The sequence below is a fragment of the Dermacentor andersoni genome, chromosome 3, assembly GCF_023375885.2.
Source record: "Dermacentor andersoni chromosome 3, qqDerAnde1_hic_scaffold, whole genome shotgun sequence".
Lineage (NCBI taxonomy): Eukaryota > Metazoa > Arthropoda > Arachnida > Ixodida > Ixodidae > Dermacentor > Dermacentor andersoni.
In genome coordinates this window covers 236,225-258,462 of record NC_092816.1, presented here as the reverse complement: position 1 = coordinate 258,462, position 22,238 = coordinate 236,225, and the positions used below count along the sequence as shown (strand labels likewise).

General features: G+C 49.3%; 1 protein-coding gene across 1 annotated transcript in view; it reads left to right on the top strand.

Moving 5' to 3' along the window:
• The window catches only part of LOC126520649 (kinesin-like protein KIF12), a 421,689-nt gene that overhangs the window by 277,682 nt on the left and 121,769 nt on the right, over positions 1 to 22,238 (top strand). Inside the window, exon 12 of the mRNA XM_050169444.2 lies at positions 9,288 to 9,409. Coding sequence (XP_050025401.1) covers positions 9,288 to 9,409 — 122 coding nt within the window. The remainder of the gene's footprint in view (positions 1 to 9,287; positions 9,410 to 22,238) is intronic.

The window sequence follows — 22,238 nt, the reverse complement described above, 5'->3', positions numbered from 1 at the left end:
CTACACCTCACGAGTCAACGGCCCTTCACCTCGTCCAAATCAAGGAAGTGATCCTTCAAGAAACCAGTTACCCCGTCGCCGCCTACATTGCACCGCCGCCCGCTGCTGCGCGCGGAGTCATCTCGCAAGCCTACTGGGCGGAAACACCGGAAGAGATGCTACAAGACCTCCAGACTCGCAACCCGGAAGCTGATATCATCGCAGCCCGCAGAATGGGTAGGACCCTTTCCATATTGATTACATTTGCGCATGGCCCAGTCCCTCACACCATACGCTACATGAGTGTAGTGCATAGATGCACGGCGTACAAGGGAAGTCCAGACGCGTGCACAAACTGTCGTCGACCGGGCCACAGACACGACGTGTGCCCCCACCCCAAGAGTGGTCTCTGCCCGCGGTGCGGGGACAAGCATGAGCTGCAAGATGTTCCCTCCTGCATCCCGATCTGCATTCTCTGTGGGGGGCAGCACCTCACGGGCACAGGCTCGTGCAAGGCAAGAAATACCGCCACCAAACGACTTAGCCCACCGCCCCAGAAGTCAAAGTTCCCTACCAAGAAGGACTTTCCCCCGCTTAGCACGACCCTCCCGTCTACCTCTACATGGGCTTCCAAGGTTGCCAAGACGAACATCATGACTTCCCAGGACTTGGACGTGAAGGCTCTGCGGGATGAGGTAAGGCAGCTCAAGGCAGCCCTCTCTACCTCCACCCCTGCTCTACCCCCCACTCCACCATCCCCATCTTCCTCATCCAACCCGTCCGACCAACCTCCTCAGAAAAAGAGGAGGCCTGATGAGAGCCCAGTCCAACCTATAGACCTGGAAGCCAAATTTCAGGACCTCGCCCAAAACCTAGAATCCAAGTTCACAGAGCGCATTACTGCGCAGGTCACTGCACAGTGCCAGACTATGATTGAAGCTACCATTACCGGTATAATAGATAGGGTCATATCTAGCATCATGGCCAAGGTTGAGGAGCGTTTAGCTAACCTTATATCCGGACTGTCAGCGGCCTCTCCTCCCGCAGTCCCGCCTTCTGCACTCCTCCTTCGCCCCGCCACCCTTCAACATGGCTCCTCCGAGGCACCATAATTCCTTACAAATTATTCAATGGAATTGCAGGGGCTTTCGGCGAAAGCGCGACCCTCTGCAGCAGATTATCGCCAATTCTTTGTCCCCACCAGACATTATCGCTATCCAGGATGCCAATGTTTGCAGGCAACTGCCAGGATACGCTGTTATCCCCTCTGACTCCACTGATCTTCCTCGGGTGGTTACATACGTCTGTAACACCTTGCATTACGCGGAGCACGACGTTACCTCTCCTATTGCTCACACCTTCATCGAAATTTTACCCCACACCCCTGCACAATCTCCCCTGTTCATGCTTAACTGCTATCTTCTCCCACGACAGCCGATTCACCTACTTGCTCCACTCCTCAAATCCGTAACCCAAATGGCCGGATCAAACCCCCTACTGGTTGCCGGTGACTTTAACTGCGCTCACGTGGACTGGGGCTATCGACGCACCAACCACAGAGGCACAGTTTTATACAATAATACGCTATTACTTCACCTGACCATCTTTAATGATTTTAGCCTACCTACGCGGGTTGGTAACAGTGTTACTGCCGATACTAGCCCAGACCTCACGCTTGGTAGAAACTTGGCTCACCTACAGTGGGAAAGAACGCAAGCCACACTAGGCAGCGACCACCACATGATTCGCATAGCGGTGAACTATCGCCGACCTCAGCGCAAATTTACCGCTAGGCACACTAATTGGGATCAGCTCCGTAAATTTAGGCAAGCGCAGCCAGCACAGGGCCCCTTCGACCTAGACACCTGGACTACTCAGTTACAGAAAGACATTCGCCAACATACCCAAACGCTCGATACTACCCCAGACACCCCCGTTATCGACAGTAAGCTCGCCCACCTTCTTGAAGCTCAAGAGAACATAACGCGAAGGTGGAGAACTCAAAAGCACAACAGGAAACTAAAACTCAAACTCACCCAGCTTCAATCCCAAATAGAGCAACATAGTGCCACTCTTTGCAAAGCTAACTGGGCTCAGGTTTGTGACGGCCTCCGAGGCAATCTCTCCACAACCCGTGCTTGGCACCTGTTACGCCATATGCTCGATCCCACGCAATCTAAAACTCAGACGCGTCTTAGCATTCGCCGCCTCACTTATAATCATCGGCAGGACACCGACGCCTTCCTCGCGCAGGTGAAATGCACCTATACCACCCCAGGTCCTCCTTGCAAACATCCCGAGTACACGGGCTCACCCCAACCACAGCTTGACGCTCCTATTACAGAATCTGAATTTCGCGCAGCCCTATTGAAATTGCGCAATACCACACCCGGGGAAGATCAAATTACGAATGCTGCCATCCGAAATCTTGATGATGTCTCCATATCTCACCTCGTTACCTACTTTAACGAGTGCTGGGAGGCAGGTACCCTCCCTGCCCCCTGGAAGCATGGAAAAATTATATTTATCCCAAAACCTCACAAGCCCATCACCCTCGAGAACATCCGCCCCATTTCTCTTACATCTTGCCTCGGCAAGACCTTTGAGCACATAATCCTTGCCCGACTGACAACGTACATGGAAGAAAATCACCTTTTCCCCCACAGTATGGTCGGCTTTCGTGCGCATCTATCTGCGCAGGATGCCCTACTTCAAATTACGCACGATGTGCTTGATGATACCATCCCCCATCTTACTAAAGCCATCCTGGCGGTTGACCTCATTAAGGCATTTGACAGAATTCGACACGCTGCCATCTTACGGGAACTACAGGAACTACAGGTAGGCCCTAAGACCTACAACTACGTTCGCGCCTTCCTCTCTGGCCGCACTGCCTCCTTGCACATTGATCAGCTCAGCACACCCTCTTATACACTCGGTGAATTTGGAACCCCGCAAGGCGCGGTCCTCTCCCCCCTTTTATTTAACATTGCTCTCATCCCCTTAGCCCAGAAGCTCAATCTCATCCCACACCTAAAACATACTCTGTACGCTGATGATATTACCGCATGGACCACTCATGGCTCAGACGGGCAAATTGAGGAAACTCTACAATTAGCAGTCGACACGATCTCCGCTCACGTATCATCTATCGGACTCGAATGTTCCCCCTCTAAGTCCGCGCTCCTCCTAATTAGACCAAAATCTGCCGCTAACTCACCCATCCAAATCACTTTACAAGGATCCCCTATCCCCATCACTCCCACCCTGCGCATCCTTGGCCTCTACCTGCAGGATTCCGGACGCAATGACCATACCCTTAAAACACTGAAGGCCTCCACGCAATCAGTGTTGCAGCTTCTACGCCGCGTATCTTCCCTGCACAAGGGTTTAGACGAAGCAGACAACATGAAAGTTGTACATGCTTTTACGCTTAGCCGCATTCTATACGCCACTCCATATCTCAAGCTGAACTGCACGGAAACCGAGCGCGTGAACGCCATGATCCGCCTTGCAACTAAGGCAGCCCTCAACCTGCCTCGCAGCACTAGCACAGCGAAACTCCTTGCACTAGGCATGCATAACACGCTTCCTGAACTAGTTGAGGCGCACCTTCAGACGCAGTATTTAAGACTTGCCGCGAGCGCCACTGGCCGCCATATCCTCGCCTCCCTTCGCATCAACATACCCGCTAATCAGTCAACCCTTATAGCCATTCCTCGACACATTCATACACCCCTTGTAGTGAAACCCCTTCCTCGAAACGTCCATCCCCAATATCACATCTCTCGCCGCGTAGCTCGCGCAAATGCCCTCCACAAGTATTACGGACAAGTCGAGAAAGCCATCTGGGTGGACGCCGCATGTACAACGCATGAAGCTGTAGCAGTTGCTTACAACCCAACCTTACCCCGACCCCTAACTCACCATCTTCCCTCGGGCTCTACACCTGAGGAAGCAGAGGAGACCGCCATCGCCTTAGCCCTTGCCCTTTCGGATGCTGAATACATCTTTAGCGATTCGAAGACTGCTTTGTCCAACTTTGCCAGAGGCAGAATTCACAGCCCTGCCTGGAACTTGTTGAACATCCCCACCCAGAATTTACCACGCAGGGTTGAGCTCCGGTGGGTGCCGGCTCACTCTGGGAACCCCGGAAACGAGGCTGCCGATAAATTGGCCCGAGGTTTAATTTGCCGGGCTCAGGACAGCCTCGATCCGGGTTTCTCGAGGGAGCGGGTACAGAGCTTTGCGGAGCTCACGCAAATACCCCGTTTGGACCGTCGGACTCACCCTCCTCCCCACCCCTCCCTGACGCACTCCCAACAGATCCTCTGGAGACACCTCCAGACCCGCTCTCTCCCATCCCCTCAGCTGCTATCCCACTACTGTGGCATCTCCCCTACATGCTCCCTATGCGGAGACCCTCACGCCACACTCTCCCACATCCTTTTTGGCTGCCCTGCCGATCCTCCCCCGCAGGGACAGCCCGCCATCTCAAGCTGGGAGGACTGGGAGGTCCTGCTCTCGTCGACGGACCCGACATCGCAGGTTACTGCGGTGGCTCGGGCTGCCGACGTCATGAACAAAAGGAGCATGAACGTTTCGACATAGTGCGGGACCGTGCGGTGGTCCAGGGACCCAGAGGAGTCCAAACTCACTTGCTATGAATAAAGTTTTTCTGTCTGTCTGTCTGCCGCCGCCTGACTCAAGCGCTCGCCGCATCGCGATGCAATGCGCTCCGAGTTTTCCCCTAAATGTGAAGCAGACTGTGTACCGCCCTTCGAAGGAAATCTCCACGCGCACACACGTAGGCACACACCGCGCGCGGCGCGAAACGTGCCCAAACACGCGCTGTGCAGGAGGCAGTCAAGACGGTGCGAACGAGAAGTGAGAGGGTTTCCACCCGCTAATAGAATTTTGCTTCGCATGCGGCGCTCTTAACGCCGGCGCAGCAGCGCCGCTCTCGGTGCCGTTCTTGTCTATAGAGGGGATGGCATCTCGGCTGGCGCAGCGCAACCGACGTAGCATGACTGACCGCGAACGATGCTCGCCCGCGCGCCGATAACGTCGGACTATAAACAGGCCTTAACAACCAAGTGTCTTTATTCTTTCAGTCAGCATATATACTCCGCCGCAATATCAAATCACAGAATCAACAGAATGCAGCATGCGCAGCGGCGGAAATTGCAATTAATGCGATAGGAAGGCCATCTCCTTCGGAAGGAGAGAAATCGAGGGAAGGCTTACACATGCTTCGCCGCAAATATGAATATGGAAAGCTTCGGAAATAAGACGTGCGTGGTCATTGCCGTATTTTGACAGATATGTCACATCTTTAAAAGACGGCTTGAAGCCGCATTCATTGCAATGCAGTGATAATTGACTATCTCTAGCTCGTTTTGCAACTTCGTTTGAGTGTTAGCGCATGCAGTAATGGATGCACCGCCCCGCCTGACCGATATAAAAACGCTTGCATGAAAGAGGAATCCTATAACCCACACAGTCACAACAGTCAACAACAAACCGCTGTCCGTGCTGCTCCTTATAACCTTTTTTTTTGTTGTTGTTGTTCTCGGTCACCTGATTGACTTAATGGCACAGGCTACCTAACTTATTTCTGGCAGTGAACAGCAACCTAACGCCTGACCTACTGACAACCCTTTTGAGATTGTGCGCAACCTGGTGCACATATGGGATAACCGGAACCATCTGCCGTGAGCGATTCGCAGATTGAGTAACTGCCGGTTGCTTGCTTTTAAGGCTTGTTGCGACGCTTTCAACGATGCTAGTTAAAAGCGGTAACGGGAAACCTGCGAGTTTCAGCCAGGCTTCTTGCAATTCGAAGCTTGCATCCACTTGGTGGTCACAAGACCTAATGAGGGCCGCCTTCATGCAAGATCTTACAATACCGCGGTTGACTATCTTTGAGTGCGCGGAGGAAAAGGGAAGAAGGCTCTTATGAGACCGAGCAGCGTAACCCCAACATACATGATTGCTTGAGAACGATAGCTCCAAGTCTAAGAAACGGAGCTTGCAGGTTGTGAACCAGAACGTGCTGCATTTTTACAGGGCTCAGAAGTTTCTTCAAGATTTGCGATTGGTGTCTCTGACAGCCGACTTCCTGTGAGCAAGCTGGTGGTTTGACTGCCTAGGAGAGGACGTCGGAATCCAGGACAAGGCCAAGAGGTAACGACATTCGGAGATGCCTCGATTCCGAAGAATGTTGCTGATCTACTCAAGCTTCATCCTAAATCTTGTTAGCATCCTGCTCTGGACAAGACGGAACTGCTCAGCCTCGTCCGGGCAGCTGCTGGTAGAACAAGAACAGATGAAGCTGACAGATGCATCAGAGAAGGTGTTGATTGCCTGCCCCAGCAGGTTACAAAAGTCAACACAGTTCGGCTCCGCACAGCAGTGACCATCCTTCGGGAAGCGGAGCTCAAGCTGCTCCTATCCGACATAAAAGGTGGATTTGTCGTGGTGCCTGGTGGCTTGTACAACAGCAAAGCAGATTCGGCCATTCTAGGCAACTTCAAGCAAGTGCACGTAGTGGCTCCTGCGAAGGTGAAAACAAGGGCTGTTCAACTGCGAAAAAGCCGGACTCCATAAAGGCCTGCAAGGAACCAGCCTTTCTTCGTTTTTCGGCCAAGGCTTCTTCAAGGAGCACCGATGAGCTGCTTACTTTCAAGCCCTCTTCCTGGCGGTGGACGGGCTGTTGTGATCGGCCGTTCGCCCCGCGACACCCCTCGGTCACGGCTCGCCCGATTATGGTGAAAGGGCCGACGGCCTCGTCGGGGTGGTTCTTGACATGGATGAGTTATGGCCAGCGCGGGAATGCCTCGTTCATGAGAAGTTTCAGCAATTAGCAATGATACGGCTGTCACCTGTCAGCAGCACAAACTGGCGTGTCCAAGCCAGAGATGCGCTCAGTATGACCCTCTTAGTATGACCCGGCCCGCTAAGTATGACCCTCTATGTAGGATCAGCGTCGGCGAAAAGCGCGACCTACCTCCGAATTGGTGGGACATGATGTCATCGACCCCCTGGTACCGTATTGAGGGAAGTGGCTCAACAAAGATCACACACGGCATAAAAGGAGCTACGGTCTGCGGGAGTGATCAGCGACTACCATTCATTCATCAACTTTTCTGTATTTCTTTGCATTTTCTTGTACTTATGTAAATATATACGTGTTTTTCCAATGTCCTGAATATTGGACCCAGCCTACCGTTCACTCACTCCACGAGAAAAGAGTATCCCACGTCTTCGAACCCCGAGTCGCAACAATATGCACAAAAGCGAGTTGTTTCTGAATACGAAGTTCTAAAACCAGGATTATCCATTCTTGAATAACCTACGTTCTACGTGCCGCAAATGCACCATGCGCGGTCAAAAGCAGAAATCATTGACCTACAAGACGTTCATTGTACAGATTCTGAAACGCATTGGCTTCGGCCTACCATGGCACGTTGGCATGATGGCAAAATTTCCCGCAGATATTCCATCGTCCGTGGCCATTGGCGTGGCGCGGTACATTGCGTACAGTGTTGCATGCGCGTTCATTTCACGAGCTTTAGTTCCTCCTGTCCCAACTGGTCACAGCAACATCCGGGAGACCACGGTCCAGATAACGCAGCACAACGAAACACGGAAATTATACTTGCACGCCCGACGCCTTTGCCACGATACGAAACCTACGAAGCAACACGTGTGAGCGCGCCCGACCATGAGAAAGCCGCTATTGTGGCCCGGTAACATGGCCGCTACAGCAAAAGAAATAAAACAGACAAAAAAGGTGAACCTACTACGTCATTATCCCCACACTTTTCTCCTAGCGCACGGAGGGCCTCTCCTCAGTTTTCTTTCCAATGTTTTCCATTGTTTGGCAGCAACGCGCAGCCGCGCGCGATCGCGCGGGCTTTCTTTTGAAAGCGATCTGCTGCGGGATCAGAGACTATGTGGGTGGACGGCTTGTAGCTTTGCGTGTGCTGTGTTCTCGCCGTTCAGTTTGCGTTAAAGCGATAGACACCACGAAGGTCGCATCGCTCGCTGCTGCTGCCGCGGTTCCTCATGCCAGCGTTCTGACAGCGAGCGTCAGCGGTCATCGAGTGTGATGCGTGCATGTTTGCCTGTGCGCGCTGGTATCATGCTTGGTAATTTACTTAGTAAGCGAGTGTTTAGAAGTTTATACGGTCGATAACAGTACTTTCCTACTTCGGATGGCTGTCGACCAATGTGCTATCTCAATTGGTGCTTCGCAGTTCGTGCAAAACGGCGACTTTTTATACCGGCAGCTCGAGTTCGCTGCCAGCTCAGCAGCTGCTTTTTATGATTCCAGCCAAACAGGGCAGAGGTAAATCCAAAGTGTCGCGCATAACCTCTAAAGCGGCAGAACTCGCAGCCCGCCATGCCGCCTTGAAATGTTACCGATGAACCATCTGGTCTGTCCTGCACGCTCTGATCGCGCGCGCCGGACGACCGCCGGGGGATCGAGCACTGACGCCGCGCCCGCTCCGGCCAGCTCCGTGTGGCGCCGCCTCGCTGTGCGCGAGCGCCCAGCCGGTCCCAGAAAGGGAAGGCGAGACCGCGCGCGCTGTAACGAATACCTTACGCGAAGCTCTCGGGAAAGAACAAAGAACATTTATTAGGGTGGGCTTCGATTCAAGCACAAGGCAGCGATACGAAGCAAGGATGTAGTTTTATCGCCCGTGTAATCTTGTAAGCACCCGCTGACTAACTAAAGTAGCCAGCACGGTGTCACGCATGCGCAAGCAACCATGAACACACGTCACTCGATGACCGCGGAAACTCGTTGTCATAATGCTGGAGTGAGGAAGCGCGGTAGCAGTAGCGAGCAAATGAACCTTCGTGCTGCCGCTCGCTTTAACGTGAACTAAGCGGCGAGCACACACCGCACGCGAAGCTATGAGCCCCCGGCGTACCTAGACTCTGTACTCATCGCAGTTCGCTTTGAAGATAGGACCCATGTGGCCGCGCCATATTCAGTAACCGCCTGAGTAACACGCCCCCCTCCTTCCCCTCCCCTCGGTGCCTTGCGCACGACGGAGACAGTGCGCTTCCTTCCTGCTTACCTCCCTAGCGCGCGCGAGATTGAGCCGCCGTTGTCGGCTCACCCTCGCACGCTTTCACTCGCACATACGGCATACGGCACTCGGCAACGGTGTTATCACCTTTGGACTTCATACGGAACATCACGTCGACGGCAGAAATGCGCCTCATTTGTCCATGTAATTTCTATCGCAAGCAAAAGCTGTCATTCATGATAATCGAGAATGCTCTGCACACAGATGCTGAACGCCGGTGGCCCGCTTCATTTGAGCAACGTGCTGGCCGTGGGCGACGAGCCTTCAGAAGACGACGACGAGAAGGAGCTCCTGCACAAGTACATGACAGAGAACGAGGCTCTCAGGTATTCTCAGCCACATGTCTTCCGTAAATCGGCGTGCTCTCTAGTATTTTACTTGTTGACGTGCCGCCCCGTGAAAACAAATAGAAGAACTCGACTGAACTTCAGCGTTTGGCACCCAATTCCCTTGAATGCGTCCAGGAGCACCATCATCGCGGCGCACAAACGCCTAGTAACATGGGTATTTTCATAGTTCGCTGGCTTTGTTTATCACTTCGCAAGTATACTAGCATAGTAGGCAGGAGTTCAAACACTGCTGAATTCGTCGCCTTGAATGCTTTACAGTTTTCTTATTTAAAGTTTGTCTCTAAATGAGGGCATGAGGAATTGATAAGAGGAAGCTTTAGCTTAGGACATACTATGATTTACACGTATTCAAACACATGCGAAACGTAGAAATGCTTTTATGAGAAAACTACTTGATCGATTTCTATGTATTTTGTTGCACTTAAAAGAAAATGTTACATTGTAGTCACACTTGGTTACAGATTTTTTATTTATGGCGTAAAGTTTTCTACGCGAATTATCAAGGCTTGGTAAGTGTCACAAAAACCTACAAGTCGCTCGCCGATCCGGCTGCCAGGCGCAAGCCGACGGAACACAGGGGTCCGCTTTACGCTTCGCCCTGGCCTACACGCGAGAGGTCCTTGTGCAACATTTATTTATTCAGGGTTGGTCAGCCCGAGCAAGGCGCCCGTGTATCGGTGCGTCGGCAATTACGAAGCAACTCGCTGAAGGGGGATAACAAGCATTTAATCATACACAAAACTGATCACGGACAATAAGGGAACAAAGAACTCAAAGTAGTAACGAACAGAATTGGCGAGAAGCACACACAATTGGAAACACGACCAGAACATACAATAATCAGGCAGGGTTACAACAACAGTAAACAAAGGAGTTTAGAGGCACAGGAGTCATTGAGAGTTAACAGAACAAAGAAGAAGAGGACAAGCCGGCGGACAGACCATATCGGAGCGCGGCGAAGAACGGGGACGGCTCGTGTGGCAGTCGTTGCGGCGATGGCTCGAAGGCGGCGGGCCCGGTGCGATGAATCGCGCGCCTCGCCGTCAGGAATTCGGCCCCGCACGCCGCAAAGACTCACACAACCTTCTTCGCTGCCTCTTTCCAACCGACTGTGTCGCTTCCCACCGAACTGCTAACGAGCTGGCGGAGGGAAGACGCTGGTTAAAGACAGCGCTGTGCCCAGCGGTTATTTACGGGCGTTTTCTTTTTTTTCTCGGTGCCACCGAAGACAGCATGCGCAGTGTCGATTTATGGCCCGGCCGTCTCCGCGATCCCGACCAGCGGAAGCGACCGAACAGTGGACACAGGGCGCACAACTCGCTTCACCGTGCGCTCTGCCTGCTCCACTCTGGTAATCTTACACCGCGGCCAAGCCCCGACTCCGTCGAAGGGGACAGCGAAGCCGCCTCCGAAGAACAGCCGCTTGCGCGGCTCACAAAGCCGACCGTCTCCAGATGCCCCTCGACCCTGGGCAGTCCTCTCCGCCCTCTCTCGCGGCCTCTTCCCGTAGCCTCGGAACGGGATGCCCGAAAAACGCACTCTAGAGAAATATACATATAACATGGTTGGCGCCGGTCTGTGACAGTAAGTCTACAAAAATTAAAACATGAAGTTTACAAATCCGCAACTTGCACGAAAAGATGTTACATTCTTGTAAAAAACATCTGTTAGGGCCCCATTTATAGCTAACATATTTTATACATGAATTTGCAGCTTATGTTAATATGCTACAAAGTTTACAAGGATTGCGCAGTTGTTGTATTCGCAAGTAACGGTATATTATGGATGCCGTATATTGCATCGATTTTGCGCACTTTAGATGCATTGTTAGGTGCAGTTTACAGAATTGTGATATCGCTTTTTATTGCTAAGTTGCAGAGTGGTAAACGTAGCGCTGGACTGCAACGTAAGCATTCCTATGCTTACTCAACGAAGAAAACCATCCCTCACTCCGTCACTTATGATGATCGCTTTCATGGTAGGGCCCGCAGCAGCGAACGAAGTCACCTTCGTGCGGCTTCTCGCATTAACGCGAACTAATCGGCGAGAACACAGCGCTCACGTAGCTATCAGCACTCGCTGCACTCTGCCCCCATCGCAGATCGCTTTCAAGATAGGCGCCCGCGCGTCTCGCTTAAACGCGAACTAAGCGGCGACAACACTACATATGCAATGAAGCTATCAGCAGTTGGCGCTCCCTGTCTCCATCGCAGATCGCTTTCAAGTAAGGGACCGCACGACCGCGCCACACGCAGCCGCAGGAGGACGGTTGATCACAATTCATAATGGTTCGATGCGGATGCATAAGGCCCTAAACAACCGTAATGGCTTATGATGACTGAAACTTCATCAGCGCACGTGACGCCACCACCTGCAGTAAATTGCTTGCGTCATAAATTCACCTTGCGCCGCCGTCCACAGCAGTTCGTGCCGCCGCAGCGCTGCCGTTTGTACTGGTCGGGTCAAGTTTCATAACACTGATAATGACACCGGGCTGCATGGAAATGAACAAGTGGCACACTGTTAATACGATATCTCCTTTCCTAGGTATTAACGCCATAGCGTTAAGGGCCCCGTGTCGCAAAAAATTCGGCGTCGGCGTCCAGTCGACCGTCGCTTCGGCAAAAGTCATTCCAAACGATGCAAACAAAACCACGCATACCCAAACACGTAGACCCTCCATGTAGCGCAAATTTACTGAATTGAATTTCTTGAAGTAAAATACGTCAGAAAAATCGTAAAGTACGACTTACACATAACCTACAGACATGCTAGAGTTGAATTGTAATTTGAATATACGAGAAAACGTAATTCTGTTATGCGGAAACTAAAACTCGTTTTCCAGCATTTCTACCAATTATAGATCATCCAGGATGTCCACCATTCGCGCGCACCGGCGCGCGCAACTCTTGGAGGCTAAAGAGCGGCACGCCCAGTTCCTTGGAACACTTCCAGATGGCGCTCGCCTCCGCCACATCGCGGTCCACGCAAGAGGCCGCGTTTCTACCGGAAAACTCGCTCTCGTGCATAGCGTTCGGCGCCAGCGTTTCCCGGTAAACATTACGGTTATATACGCTGCAGTTGCTGGGTTGCATGATAAGCAGTCAGGGATCTTTGAATGCTATCGCGTTCCAATCTAAAGGCGACGCTTAAGCGTCCTCCAAATGTTTGTTAGGAGTGAGTGACTCAGGCTTGTATATTTGGACTGCAGAAGGGCAGCGGATTGGGCGAGTTGGTGTTGCATGGTAACCATAAAATTCAAACAGCGCTAAACGACAGGACCAGAATGAGGAGGAGACAAACACGGCGCTGAACTTACAACTATATTTGGAAGTGGCATAGCGCTTGCTTGCTGACTTCAATTGAGAGATGGATTTCTACAAAGTATATTTCTAATGTGTTTCTAGTGGCTGGAAAAAAAAATACAATACATATCCTGGACGAAGATGGAAACAAATTGGAAGGGAAAGCGGCATTATATTGCATTCGAAAAATAACAGTCGAATCTTTCCAAGTCAGTGACAAGGTTCTATTTGAAGACATACAAACCAGATGGAAAAGGAGCAGGTGCTGACAAATTTCAACTGGAAGAAAGCCGAAGAGAAAATTCCTAAGCGCACAGCCACAAGGCTAGACGAGGTTCCCGTTAGGCTGATTATTGAACTAGAACCAAAACGTAAGGAAGCTCTGGTGAAAACGGTGGAAAAAACTTTACACGATAGACGAATACCAGATAGTTGGCGACAAAGTAGAATGAATTTAATTTATAAAGCTAAGGGGGACAGAGACAGAATTCACTCGATAGACCGTTGACCATTACATCGGTAATATACAGGTTAGCAATGCAGGCAATCAAATTAAAGCTTCAAGCATGGGCAGAGAATAATGGCATTTTGGGAGAATTTCAGAATTGCTTCAGAATAGGTAGGCGTTTGGATGATAACTTATTTGTCCGCACTCAGTGTATTGAAATATCAAGAAAAGAAAGCAGACTGTTATATGTGGCCATTTTAGACATTACAGGGACGTATGACAACGTAGACCGCAACATTTTGTGGGATATTCTGGAAGGCGAAAGCTTAGGCGACGATTCTCTACAGCTTTTGAGGGAGATTTGCCTAGAAAGTACCGTTTGTGTTGAATGGGAGCGGATGAGGAGCGAGGAGAAAGTTGATATCAACAAAGGACTGAGGCAGGGGTGCCCTTTATCCCCACTGCTGTTTTTGATGTACATGGTGAGGAAGGAGAGGGCGCTAGAAGGAAGTAATATAGGCTTTAATCTCTCATACAGACAGGCCCGTACAGTAGTAGAGCAGCAGCTTTCAGGTTTATTTTATACGGACGATATTGTGTTGCTAGCTAACAAGCAAAGTTATTTGCAACGTCTGGCTAATATCTGTGGTCAGGAAGGCAATAATTTAGGTTTGAAATTTAGTGTTAGAAAATCAGGTGTTATGGTATCAATCAAAGCAGTGGACAGACAGTGGCAATACAGGGCCAGAAAATGCATCGGGTAAGAGAATATAAATACCTTGGTATATGGATAAACGAAGGCATTATATATCTGGAAACACAGGAGAAAACAATAGCAGTAAAGAGGAAGAGAAATGCAGCCATAATGAAGCACAGAGCGCTATGGGGATATAATAGGTACGACGTGCTCCGGGGTATATGGAAAGGTGTAATGGTTCCAGGACTTACTTTTGGAAATGCGGTTGTTTGCTTGAAATCAGGGATACAATCAGGACTCGATGGGAACCAAAGGTCAGTGGGTCGCCTCGCAGTGGGCGCTGTGCAGCGTGATATGGACGGGACTAGTTTTGAAGTGAGGGAAGCTCACAGTAAAATTGATTATTAAGAACGTCTGAGGAACATGGAGTGTTGAGGTATCTGTACAGGAAAAACATTGATTCACAGTGGAGGAAAAGAACTAATAAGGTTACCAGCAAGTACGCGGCCTGTAGGATGGACAACACATCAACAAAGAACGTCAAGCGGAAAGTCACAGAGGCTGAAATAATCTCATGGGTGGCGGCAATGGAAATGAAACCTGCGATGAGTAACTACGTAAGAGGAAAAAAATTAAATCAGGAAAAGACAGTTTATGATAACTCAAAGGAAAACTCATTACTTTTCGAATCGAGATCAGGATGACTTAGAACACGCACCTATATAGCGAGATATAAGAAGGAAGAAGAAGCGTGTGCTTGCTGCGGTAAAACTAGGGAAACGATGGAACATGTTTTATTAGAATGGGAAGACATCTGCTCTGCGGTCAATTTAGGCACCACTCGCCTCCTTGAAGCCCTTGGGTTCAGCGAGAGCAGCGGACTAGTAAACATGTCCGTAACAGAGATTAGTAAGAGGCGACTGAAAGATTGGTGGAAGAAAAGTACGGAAACGACAAAAAACGGAGACGTACAAAAGCAACGTTCGCAATAGGGGGTCAGAAAATGTGGTTGTGGGAGTTCATAGTGACTTTTTTTTTTTTTAAGCTTGGGCAGGACATTAGGCAGTATAATAGTAAGAGCTTGGTGGCGCATCCCACAGCCCCGTTCCAAAGGGGACGCTCATAACATCCATCCATCCATCCATCGCAGCACACGCAAGAGGCCCCAAAAAGCTTGCCTTCATGCATAGCGTTTGGCGCCAGCGCTTCCCGGCAATCTTTACGGTTACATAAGCTGCAGTTACCGGGAAGCGTGAGAAGCAGTCGGGGATCTTTGAATGCTATCGCGTTCCACACTTAAAGGCGAAGCTTAAGCGTCTTCCAAATTTTTCGATTGTAAGATCGGGACTATTTAAGCGTCCTCGCAATGCACTCTACTGCCCCTTTTCTCATCTGAGTACCTTCACTCACGTAAATCAATCAGGTTTTCGCCAAAACAAACGTCTTCGTCCCTGTCCGGTAATCTGGATTCCTACTGCCCATGCCACGTCAACGCTGGCCACCTATTTAGTAACATCGGAAGGATAGCTATAAGGAACGTGAATCGACCGTCCGTGGACTATTTAGATAGGATCCTCTGAGCTAAAGCTTCCTCCTAATTAGTGTTGGCTAGTTTTGCAGCCAAAGGAAATGCCAAAAAGTGTGTTAATACTCATACATAAGGCCAATAACATGTTTTGTAGCGTTCTCTTATAGAGCACCCAAAGTATTTATTGCGAGAGCAATTTTATTGACACTCGAGGCGCATTTCTACTGATGGCGTCGCCGTCGTCGTGATGTTCCCTATAAAGTCCAAGGGCGGTAACACCGTCGCCGCACGTGGTATGCTGTATGCGCGAGTGAAAGCACGCGAAGGGAACCGACGATCGCGGCTCAATCTGGCGCACGCGAGGGATGAAAGCTGAGAGCAAGCACGCCGTCTTCCCTTCCGCGAAAGGCCGCGGGTGGACAAGAGGTAGGGAGGGGGCCGCGTTTGACTCTAGCAGAATCTGCCTGTTTCGCGAGCAGGTGCAAGGGGAACTGAGGCTGGCGGCTCACTCTCGCGCGCCAAAGGGAGTAAAGTGAGGAGGCAGCGTTGGAGGGTATAAGGGGCTTTAGTGGAGGGAGGCGGGAGCGGCTTCTATTCCGCCAGCAACTGCGTACGGCGGCGCGCGGTCGCGCGCGATCTAGAGACGCTCATACCTTTGTCCGTGCTCGGTTCTCGCCGCTCTTTGCGTGGAAGCGATAGACAGCACCAACGTCACTTCGCTTGCTGCTGCTGCCGCGGTTGCTCACGCCAGCATTTTGACAGCGAGTGTCCGCGGCCATAGAATCTGATGTGTACATGCTTGCCGGTGCGCGCTGACACCATGCTTGTTAAATCAGTCACGGTCATTCACACTAGGCCAACATGACGCCGATTTCGGTCTGCCGACTATCGGCGACAACGTTTTTTCCTTCGTGTTAGCGCCTCTGTCAGAATATACCGACGCCGAGCTCTCTGCCGACCGTTAGCAAATTGTTGGCCTGTTTACAATGTGACAGAGGTGCTGACACGAAGGAAGAAACGCTGAGGCGAACTGTCAGCAGACTGAAATCGGTGTCGTGTTGACCTAGTGTGAATGGACCTTTAAAAGGCAAATGTTTCCAAGTTTATACGACCAATAAAACTACTTTCCTTACTGCGTATAACTGTCTACTAATTTGCTGCCGCAATGGATGCTTCGCCTTTCGGGCGAAACTGCAGCATTCTTTTAAACATTGAATAAAGATAGCTGAAATAAATTGTATGCGTATAAACAAAGAAAACGCGAGGAAACGCTCAAGAAAATTCTCGGGAAAACACAAGGGGACTGTATTTGTCAGGACAAGAATATGCTTCAATAGTAGTTGCTCTTGGCATAGTCGGTTCTGGCTGAGTGACATAAATGCCGCAGAAAAAAAAAAAACGCTTACACGGCATTTGAAACACAGATGGGACGACACAGCCGGCAGTCCCGACTGATTTATTTCAGGCGCAACCCTGGAATAAATATACACTCTTAGCACGGTAACGTTTATTAAAGGGGTATATTCTCACAGATTTGTGCACCTTTAACTTATAAGTTACACAGCAACCTTTACAAATTTAACTTCTATTAAAGGTAAGAAAGCGTGCACCTCAACTAGAGGTTACAACACTTTAACCTCTAGTATAGGCATACAGTATTGAGTGCCTTTGCCTAAATATAAAGGTTACGTTTACAATATGCCGGTTAAACGATTAAATGTTCACACAATGCGGCTTGCAGGAGGTCGCAGATGGACACCGCGCTGCGCATGCTCCGTATATAGAGCCGGTGTCGCCTAGCAACGGGGACGCGGCTCTTCCTTCTTTCGGGCTTCTTTCTGCGGTATGTTTCATAAAAGCCCGTTGCTCTGCGCATGCTCCGCCCAGGCAGTTGTCGCCTAGCAACAGAGGTGCGTCTCTTCCTTCTTTCGCGCTTCTTTCTGCTTGCGCCTCTTCTTTCTTGCGCGCTCCTTTCCGCGGCCGGATTAAGCAGACTACAACCGTGCGCGGAGAAATGTGAGCCTTCGCGGAGGAAGCCCCTCGGCCAGTCCTTTCCGGACGCTGCCTTTACATGCGCTTGCACTTCGAAATAGTTCACGTGTCCACCTCGTGCGGTTTTCGGGACAAAGTGTGTCCCTGTGTCTCTCTCAACCTAAGTAAAAAAAAAAAGAAACATTGCATTTTGCAGGCAACCTAGACCTTACGCATACCGCAACATCTCTTGTTTGACCTAAAAAATACGAAGACAAAATGCAGCCTACTACCCCAAAAAGTACAACAAAGGTGAGCGCGGGAGCCAGAGAAAATTCTTTACTTTCGAATAGTATATTGTAAGTGACAGACTCATATTCTTTTGGGCTACAGTTCTGTAGCTGCTAATCAATAAATGAGGCAAATTCTCGCTTTGCCAACGACAAGTGTTCAGACCTTTGGCTGGCGCTGTTGCGGTTTTTATCCTCCTGCACATACGTTTGTGTTTACTCGGTGGATTGTTCCTAAGGTATCATTTAGCATGCGAAAATGAAAAAACAAAATGAATTTCAGCTGACTGATTTTCCCTTTTAATTTCTGCAGCTGAATGATGATACCCTTGGTACAATCCACACAGTAAACGTAAATGCATGCGCAGGAGAAAAACAGCAACAGCACGGGTAAAGGGCCTGAACACTTGCCGTTGTTCATAAGCAAAGCAAAAATTTGCTTCATTTATTGCTAAACAGCTACACAATTGTAACCAAAAACAGTATGCGTCTGTCACTTGCTATGCCATTCGTAAGTGGAGATCAGTACTCCCGCGCTCCTCCTTGTGCTTTGTGATAGCTAGAGAATTTTTCGACTAGATATTATTGCAGTCGAAGAGATGTTACGGCTTGCGTAAGTTGCCAGCAAAACGCAGTTTTTTTTTTTTTTTTGCTTAGGCTGAGAGAGACACAGGGACACCCTTTCCTGTGGAAACCACACGAGGTGTACAGGTGAACTATTTCGAAGCGCAACCGCGTGTAAAGACAGTGTCCAAAAAAGGACTGGCCGAGTGGCGTCCTCCGCGAGGGCTTACGTTTCTCCGGGCATGGTGGTCGGCTGCTTAATCCGACCGCGAAAAGAAGCGCGCAAGATAGAAGAGGCGCAAGCAGAGAGAACCGCAAAAGAAGGAAATGACACACCTCTGTTGTTTGGCGGCAGCCGGCTCGGTGTACCATGCGGAGATTTGGCCTTTCTGGAACAAAACCCAAGGTGGCGCCTCCCCGTTGCTAGGCCGCACCCGGCTTGTCGGACGATGTAAACGGGGCCCACATGAAATTCTCTGAAAAAAAAAAAAGAAACGCTCAACTGAATGTAGTATGAAAAGTTTACTTTCATTTAAATCACTTAAATCGTTGTATTTCAGCCAACAAAGGGCTACTATGATACTAGTATACTAGTATCCCTTGGGATTTCTGACGAAATGAAACTCCCCGTGCGGCACCTTTTGAGCAGATATGTAACGGTAATGTTCCCAAAAATACAGATACAATTTGAACGTCTGCGGAGGAGGCACCGTTAGCTTGCATAAATAATTTGAATATAAATTGACAGTTCCACAGGCAGTATAAGGTTAACTTCAGAATGCAACATCTTTATTTGAAAATACAACATAGAATACACCACAAGTACAGCAGGGGCCGTATTCTGTAGCGGTTCCTTTGGGAACCGGTTCCCTTTGGCTGTTACGTCTGGATTACGTCACTCGGAGAAAGAGTGGAACGGGGCGGCGTGAGGGGAACCAATCAACGAGCGGCGGTCTGCCGGAAGATCACGTCATCATTTTTGTTTGTACTTAGGGGACGGTATAGCAATTGAAGGATGTTACTGGTTTGATAAAAAAACATTGGTTTGTATAGAACACTTGCAAATATATTTTCAGTAATAAATGTGAGCTTGCGGCGCAGACCGCTACTGGGAGTTGTAATTTTATTTGTGTTGTTTTCTTATTTAGTCGCTAGGTGGTGTGCCATACGTTATGCAAACAAGTTGCCTCGCTTTGTTTACGTTTTGGACTTGCCAGTTTGCGCGCCGAATCCGAAACTGGGTCCTCATGTTTGAGCGAGGCCGCGCGAGATACTCGTGTCATTTGTTGAAGAGCACCTCTACCTTGCGAAGGCGTCGTGTGTGCTGGGTCAACAGCTGACGGCGGCGCGCAAGGAGGAGCTCTGGCAGCCAGTGACTGCCTTGCTGAATGCTGAGGGCCCGGCAGCGAAAACTGCAGCCCAATGGCGCGGCGTGTGGAAGAAAGATGTGTATAACGCCCGCCGTGATGCAGCCGCCTTGCACGCCGAAAGCAGGTAAGCACACTCGTTGACGGAGCTTTTGCGCACCATATTCTAACAAACGTGTTAATCACAGAGGAACCGGAGGAGGCAGCCTGCCCGGACCGCGAGGGCGCGTCCTCTCCCTAGTTGGAAGGGCGAGCGCCATCGCAGTCTGCCCGCCGTTCTTCGAGCCCGACGAAGAGGTGAACATCAGCGCATGGGTTTCAATAGGTCAACGCCAAGTCGACGCGCTGTCGCGATTTATGGCAACACACACGCTTTTAATTTTTCAACTTTGCCCCGTGCGGTCCGTTTATGGAACGCACTACCAGATACCATTGCATGCCAATATAAACACTGCATTTCGCAATCTGCTAAACGATCAATATGCCGTTTCAACCGTATAAACACGTCATGTCTTTTGTAATTTTCTTGCATTTCTTCTACAAGTTAAAGAATTTCAGTGGTCCCAATTTCTTTACAATACTTACTACTGTATAACATGCAAAAACGTTTACAATGTTATTATGCTATTATGTTGTTGTTTACCATTTATTGTTATTGCTCTACATATTGTATTTGCTAATGTAATAATTTTCCATGTTCTGTGCGTACTCCTTTCATTATGCTGATGTTTATTTCTTTCCCGATTCCATACTAATATGTTACCGTATTTCCCCATTTACACTATACCTTCTCGAAGGCCTGTAAGGTACATGTAAATAAATAAATAAATATTTACAATGTTTGCAGATGACTGTATAGTATATAGGGTCATCAACAGCGAATCTGACCAACAAGCACTACAACACGATTTGGATTTGATTGCCATATGGTGTGAAAAATGGAAAATGTCACTGAATGAGAAAAAGAGTGTCCACGTCAACTTTACCGGGAAGAGCTCATACGACAGCAATCGTAACACTATAAATAATGCTACTCTTGAACAAGTGTCAGAATATAAATGCTTAGATGTATTTTTTTCTGCTGATCTAAGGTGGAACAGACACGTTACTCATGTTAGGAACAAGGCTGTCGGAGCATTAGATTTTTTGAAACGTAACTTTAGTAGCTTGCCACAGAAACTTAGGGAGCAACTGTATTTCACACATGTGCGCAGTACACTGGAGTATGCGTGTGTTTGCTGGGATCCATATGCTACAGAACTTGTAGATAAACTAGAAAAAGTGCAGAACAAGGCAGTTCGGTTTGTCCTTGGCAATTATGACAGGATGCTTAGCATGACAGAAAGCAAGAAAGCATTAAATTGGCATCTTCTTGAACACCGTCGCTGAAATCTCAGATTAAAATTTCTTCATAACATATACCACTCTAATACGGGGATAGCCAGGTAATTGTATTTTCAGCCGCCCACATATGTTTCTAAAAGGCGAGATCACAAATTAAAGATATGTGAGATTCCTTTTGACCCTCTATTGCATGAATTATGAAAGTAATTTTTTCAGCTTTCATTATTGATTGAATGAACAAACATGACTGTAATAATAAAGGTAAAGCTTTGTGCCAAATATGGCACACCATGAAGATGGCTGAGCGCTCTTGCTGCCTTGGGCGGAAAACAAAGCTTCACGGACGGTGGCCTTTTAATGTGATGTGGGGAATGAAATGAAACAGTTGTTTGCTGCGTTCAGGCACAGATGAATGTTTCACTTCCTCTATCTTACCAACGACTTGTTTGTGCAAGGTGGCCGCTTACATCTTTGTTTCTTCTCGTCAAATTCTGGCCAGTGGGTGACTTGGTCAGATCGGTCGTCTTTGGGTGGCATTGCGGCCGCTGGTCCCTGTGCTTTTTTGACTTGAACATGGAATTCGATGTCCTGACTAGAAGTCCTTCCTGGTCGCTAGTTGGGTAGGCACTTGTTATGCGAGGTAAGGCATTCTGCAATTTCTGCTTTTAATTGAGCCAGCGGTAGTACTTGTCTCCTCCTAAGCTGCTCCTGCACCCTCCTGTACAATACCCATGCTGTTAGTACCGATAAGTCTAGCATAGGCGTAAAAATTCGAAAGTGCCATTTCTTCGACATCTGATATGTATGCAGTAAAGTCCAAACAGAGAGTCCAGCAGGTCGACACCACCCATGTGCCTGTTATGGACCTTTACTACGCTGGGGCAATCAATTTCGCGAAACACCTTGGCGGAGGTAAACCAGCGCTGAGTCTTTTGGACTGGATCTCTCCCAACAAAGCTCGACAGAAATGTCACGGCGCGGTTGTCGTATCAACGCCCACACGATAACTCTACATCATCTATCGCGCTTGTGAGTGCCTCTGAAGCACCACTTCCTTTACATTTCAGTTCCTTTTCACTTTTCAGGCGGCTGTTTGGTAGACAATTCGCCCTCACCGTACCGATCGTCAAAATTACATCTTGTGATAGAGTGACCTGCAGCTTCGGGCTATTGAACAGATGGCAGCACGTTACCATATTTTGTATTTCAAGTTCATATTGTGCCAAATATGGCACACACCGATTTCGGTTTCTCTGCTGTAGTTGCAGGCGAAATTGAGAAAACTAGTAAC